Source organism: Nematolebias whitei, chromosome 12 (assembly GCF_014905685.2).
Source record: "Nematolebias whitei isolate Nwh7 chromosome 12, NemWhi1, whole genome shotgun sequence".
Classification (NCBI taxonomy): domain Eukaryota; kingdom Metazoa; phylum Chordata; class Actinopteri; order Cyprinodontiformes; family Rivulidae; genus Nematolebias; species Nematolebias whitei.
Genome location: NC_056509.1, coordinates 43170485 through 43176678, shown reverse-complemented (window position 1 = coordinate 43176678; position 6194 = coordinate 43170485). Strand labels below are relative to the sequence as shown.

The following is a 6194-nucleotide window of genomic DNA, read 5'->3' as shown; positions in this document are numbered from 1 at the left end:
TATATATATATATAGTAACAGCACTAATCTCGTTGTAGTTCTCCTTTTGAGCTGTAGGGGTCACTGCTGAGAAAATAACATCGCAACACAGCAGAAAAGGCACTAAAACAAGTATGGCAGGATGGAAGCACGCTCTTTATATACAAAAATAACTTTACAGTTTCAACCTATCTGCCTGAATTTTAAACAGCTTTCGAAGATGACATAATTATGATAGATGTTCCTTCTTGGGTTTAATTAGTCATACCTGTAGAAACAAACCCGCGACCTTTTCCTGCACTTCTTCCTGCTCTAAAACACAACTTTCCCAGCAGGTTGCTAAAACTGAGACACGCACAATCAGCTAGATCAACAATAAAGCGCTTCAAAAGCCACATTGCACAATATCGGTTTTAGTATAAAATAAAATTTGCGATTTTAAAACAATCAAAGACAAATTTTGCACGAAACGACATCAGCTAAATTCACATCCATCCCTTGTAAGACAAACATATCTTCAATATTTCATGTTTCTGTGCAGAGATTCCTTAATTTCAACTACAACATGAACGAGCACTAAGTTCACACAGAAAAGGACACACACACAGAGTGGATTCATCAATATTTCAGTGATGCAGCCCTGTTTGCAGAGAGATGAAGAGCGTTTTATCAACCTCCTCCACACAGACACACAAACACAGGCCTGAGTTTCTGCATCCAGGCTTTGTTCTCCTCTGATTTAACAGGAAGTTAGCTTAAAAACAGGAAGCATTGTTTTACTTGTCGGCTACAACTGAGTGAATGTGTTTTCTTTATAGGGAGAGATAAGATTTAAAGAACAGTCAGAGGTTAAATGCACACATATATGTGTGCATGCACATGATTGTATGACACTTCCTCTGAGGTCATGGTCATTGTTGTTCATCCTGCTTTCTGATTGGCTGAAATCCACCAGCAGGGTGTGCACGATTATGGACCGAGTCAAGCAAAAGCAAAAGTAAAGGCAGATAATTGAACTTATGTCATAAAGTCTAATAAAGTCTACCTTTGTGTTTTGTGTCACGATTCAAAGAAACTTTCAAAGGAGAGGCGTAAAAATGACGCTCGCTGTGATGAGAGGCGCAGCGAAGAAGCAGAGATGGCAAAGTTTTGACCCAGAAAAGTGGATCTAAGAATAGTCCAGTGAAGAGTCGTTCAGAGCGGTCCGCTTGACAAGAAGCTGCTGCTCGACGAGAACCGGCTATGTGCCTGTTTCATAACTGAGCAAAGCTTAGCCGTTTTGTTCATGAGAACATTGGGACAACCTCAGATCTGTTGAAAGGAAGAAGTAACCGGTTGTGCGGGTGATCGCAAAAGGAACGTTTAGTGTGACAAAATGTTAAATGCTTGTTGATCATTTCTAAACCATCTCGACTCACAACAAAATATCTTCTTCTTCCTCTCTTCATCTCGGTTTAGAGCCCCGGGCCGTTCCGAAAGCTGATCCAGCAGCGTCTCGTGTTGAGGCTGCAGGATCGTAGAGTCCAGTGACTGTTGTTCTGCACGAGTGACTCATTGACGGGATCTGCCCATGAATCAGGGCGGCTAATGACTGTGGCTCTGACTCGGTCTTTGGTTGCTGGCGGCCTTTGTTGCATGAATATAAAGCGAAAAATTTAATTTTAGTCTAAGCTGAGCTCCAGATCAGACATCTAAAGCAGCTGTTTATATGGTATTCTTCTAAAGGGAAAAGCTGAAGATTTCTATGATTAGCACAAAGAGTAAGGAGTTTAGCGTTTGGGTCTGTCACGGTAACAAATTTTGCCGGGCAATTAATTCTCTCAGAAATTATTGCAATAAATGAAAATATTGTGTGAAATTTGACAATAATTAGTAATTATTGTCAAATTTAAGAAGAAATGTTGGTTAATTTGTTTTGAGTGTAGTACCTTTTTTCGACCACTGGATGGCAGTATAAGACAGTCTGAACCGAAGGATGGATAGTGAGGGAGCGAGCAGCGTGCCTCTTTAAGAAAAATGGGAGGGAGGCCCCTTGACGTGACATGGGCTGTCTCTCTTTTCTTTTTTCGGTTCTCAAAATGGCGGCCGCTCGGTGTGGTTTGAGCTTGTTAGCATAGCATTTTTCACACAAAGCTTTTAATTAAAAAAATCAGTAAACAAGTTCTCAGCTTCTTTTTGCTGAGAAAAACAACTTTTTACACGAAGGCACGGGTGTCAACCGTGAATATTGGAGCTTTGACAAGACCGAGGTTTATTACCGAGGTCAGCCTGTTAGCTTAGCTCGTAGCTTAGCTTCTCAGCTTAGCTGCTTTTAACGATTCAAAAACGCTATTTTAGACGGTTAAAATGGATTTTAAAGAGAAAAGAGAAAGGGAGGGGTCAGTGAAGAGCACCGGAGATGAGCCTTTTGTCATCCAGTGTCTTCAACAGAAAGAGAGAGACACAAAGGAACGATAAAGCCGATAAATGAAAATGAGGTCGATAATTTTAATTTATCGTGCAATTAATTGATTTATTGTTTATCGCGACAGGTCTTCACTTGGTTGATTATTTCTTTGTTGTAACAAAGCTTAATGACAATAACTCTTACAATGCTTGAAAGTCTGTCAATGTCCCTTTAAATGGTGGCACAAATGGAAAACAGCTTGTGGCTGTGTATGGTTCTTCCGCATGCTACCGAGTCTACACTTTGTTAAATTAATAATTTGTTAAACTGCTGATATGTCTTGTGTCTTAAGGCTTCAATCATCAGGTCTATTCCCGAGGCTCAATGGGACTAACCTGTAGAAATAAAGGTTGAGTGAATCCAATCCAATGAACAACAACAAACAACAACACCAAACCAAGCATTGGTCGAGAAGATTTGGAAAGTTTGTTAAGGGCGCAACCGTCTGCTGCTCGACCCATGAATCCAAATCAGCCACCGTTTAAGGAGAAATAAACACAATTCACAGATATTGTGCTAAAATATGGCGTGGTTGTTGTTTAGAGTCATCTGCAACACGTGCGTGTGACATTTTGCAGTATCACATGAAATGGCGCGTGATATTAATTTCAAGGTTCGACCAAAAGAGCTACAACTTACAACATGAGATGAACTTAGTCTAGAAGTCTGGCATGAAAGGCAGCGCACGTCATGCGTTCCTTCAAGAGACTCTAGGCCTTAAATGGCAGAAGCTGTTTTCAGACAGCATTTTATTTTGATACAGAATTAAGAAATACTCTTTATTTCTACCAGCAATCACACGATGTAAACTATTTGCTGTTTTTTTTTTTTTTTATTGATTGCCGTTTGGTTCATGTCTCTCTTTGATCTTGTGAGGAAACTGTGCTTTTAGTTTTTCTTTGTTTTTTGGAATTCAGAATGACAAAAGCTGAGGAAGAATGGATGGAGAGAAGAAAGAAAGAAGAACAATACTTCAGTAGGTGACCAGCAGTACTCCCGGGTGGACTCACCTTGTACTTGGCGGTTAGCTGTTCGGTGGCTTCCTGCTCCTTCCTCAGGTCCCCCATCATCTTTTCCTTCTCTCCCAGAAGCCTCTGCTTCTCCTCAGTCATCAGGAACTGGTCCTCTCTGATGGCCTCTTTCTCCTTCTCCAACCGCTCTTCCTCCATCTTCACGTATTCTTCTGCTTCCTTTTCCATCTCCCCCTCTTCACATTCAGTATCTTCATCTCCACCATCTCTGTCACAGCTCTCGTCGTCCAGTTGTTCCTTCTTCTGCTTGCTCCTCCACATCCTGTGGTTGAGCTGGGCTCGGAGACGAGCGATCTCCTTTTGAAACTCGCGGAGCAGAGCGTCTTTGGGGTCCTCGTTGACCCTGGGCTGGTTCTGAATGTTCTTAGCGCGGTTGGCGTAGCGGAGGGTGGTGAGGGTTTCATCGTAATGCTGAGGAGCCGGGCCAAGAGTAGCAACCATGACCGTCTTGGCATTCCCGCCCAACGAGTCCTGCAACAGGCGGGTCAGCTTGGAGTCCCGGTAAGGAACGTGGCTGCTGCGTCCATCTGCCAAAGCTGAGATCACATTCCCCAGAGCTGACAGAGACAGGTTGATCTTGGCGGCTTCTTTAAGGCGCTCTCCCTGGACGCCGGTCTTGGCTTGGCGTTCGCTGCCAGCCAGGTCCACCAGGTTGAGGCGCCCCACTCGAATATGTTTCCTCCCATCTGGTCCAGGCTGGCTGCATTCCACCGTGATCAGAAACAAGGCGTGGGACCTGGACGAATATTCATTCATATCCGTCGTCCCCACCGCTCTCGCCTGATTGCCCACGTTCATCACCTCCTCAATCTCCTTGATGCTTTTGCAGACACATGATGTGAGATCCTGGACATAGACCCTGGTCTCTGGACTCTCCCTGAGCTCCAGGCCTCTGGTGTTACCATGGTTAGGATCAAGGAGGTCACGGATCTCCTCTCTGTAGATCTCGAGGTAGGACGCTCGGACCAAGTACTGCTTGTCAGACTGCGAGCGGGAGATGTGCGTGAAGATGTGGTCGAAGGCATTGGGAATGACACCTTGCTTCTCTGGGTCCAGCCAGGCTCCTTGCATGGTGTACGTCTTTCCAGTTCCCGTCTGCCCATAAGCGAAGATGGTGCCGTTGAACCCAGCCAGCACCGAATCGATTAGCGGTCGCACGCTTTCGTCATACAGCTCCCTCTGTTTGGAGTTGGCGTCGTAGACGGCGTCGAACGTGAACGTCTTCTGGGGCTCGCTTGGGGGTGCTCGAGGGTTCCTGAGGATCACCTGTCCCAGACGCAAATCCATCTGCACAATCCCTCCAGCAGGCCCATTGGACTCCTCTTTACGGTTCAAGGGACGGCATCGAACCACCACCTTCACCGACTCGCTGCTCTTATTCTTTGACATGATTGTATTCTCTTTGTGCTTTCTGGATTGAAACAGATCAGAACCTTTTCTTTAGACAATATGACATTTGTGTGCGATGAATACAAAAAATAATAAAACATCATAAACAACAGATTCATCGTGGCTTCTTGGTCTGATCACAGTAGAAACAGTGTTTACCTCTACAGACATGGAGAGCCCATTGCACCTCTGGTTCTCTTGCGTTTTGTCTGTTTTATTAGCCGGACGGTCAGAACCTCTCACGCTTTGGACTGACGCTCCATTGCAGAACCCGTCCAGATCCGCTCGCCTCGGATGGATGAGGGAAAAACCCAACAATGCCCGGAATGACACGGATCAGTCCACACATCTTCCTCCGGCCGTCATGCCCGTTCCTTCCCGGCAGCGACGCTCCGCTCCGCGGTCTGCATCCTCCTGACGCTCCGAGCTGCCGCTCCAAAACGCGCACATCCAGAGGCACGCGCACCCCCGCGCGCGCACGCAAACACAGTCATTTAAACCACCACACCCTACATTACTGCGGAGTCCCACATGGCATCACGGGAAATGGAGTTTATTAGATTCTTGCTCAAGGCTGCCACCATTCGGTAATTAATAATGGTTCGTTCGACAAAATTAACTATTTACAGTCAACTGTGTCTGTTAGCAAAATATTTTATGCACCACTGGATGGATTGTAGTGAAACTTGCAGGATATTAGCTTTGGATGCACAGCTGTTAACACAAATAAAGATGGCCGCCACAGCCAACTGGTATCAGCAAAATTAAAAGGGCTTTAACTCTGTCAGTTTTACAATTAAGCTAAAATGGGGCGAGGTAGTAGCTGAGAGTCACCTCCAACACACACTTCAAGTGCTACTCAGTAAAATGTTTGCTTTAAACGAAAGCGTTGCATTTTAGAGTCAACCCTGTTTCTCTGTTAGCAAAATATCTCATAAACCACTGAACAGATTTGAATTACATTTGTTGGAAATTAGCACTGGATGCAAATATAACTGACTATTTGGAGTCAACCCAATTCAAGAAAGTAAACACAAATATGCCTATAATTCTGTGGATTATACAGATATGGAGCTAACACAGTGCTGATAATAATTATTAAGTATAAGTATTAACCCATACCTTGAGCCTTACATGTCATTTAATTTTATGTTCAGGTTTGACCAAAACTCAACAAATGTGCCTTTTCTCTTCATAAAGAGCTGGTTTTAATCTAAAATGCTGTCGTGAAAGACGGTGAATGATACTCATCCCTTTAAATACAGCTAGGCCTTAAATATTATTTTGTATTTTATTGTGAAGCACTGTTTGATTTTTTTCATCTGAAAAAGGTGCTATATATACCACAA

The 6194-nt window shown here is 44.0% G+C and overlaps 1 protein-coding gene across 1 annotated transcript in view; it reads right to left on the bottom strand.

Moving 5' to 3' along the window:
* The window catches only part of LOC119418614 (kinesin-like protein KIF3C), a 20645-nt gene extending 15320 nt beyond the window's left edge, over positions 1 to 5325 (bottom strand). The window contains exons 1-2 of the mRNA XM_037685934.1: positions 5005 to 5325; positions 3436 to 4867 (exon numbers count right to left, since the gene is read on the bottom strand). Coding sequence (XP_037541862.1) covers positions 3436 to 4845 — 1410 coding nt within the window. The 5' untranslated portion in view covers positions 4846 to 4867; positions 5005 to 5325. The remainder of the gene's footprint in view (positions 1 to 3435; positions 4868 to 5004) is intronic.
* Between the last annotated feature and the right edge of the window lie 869 nt (positions 5326 to 6194).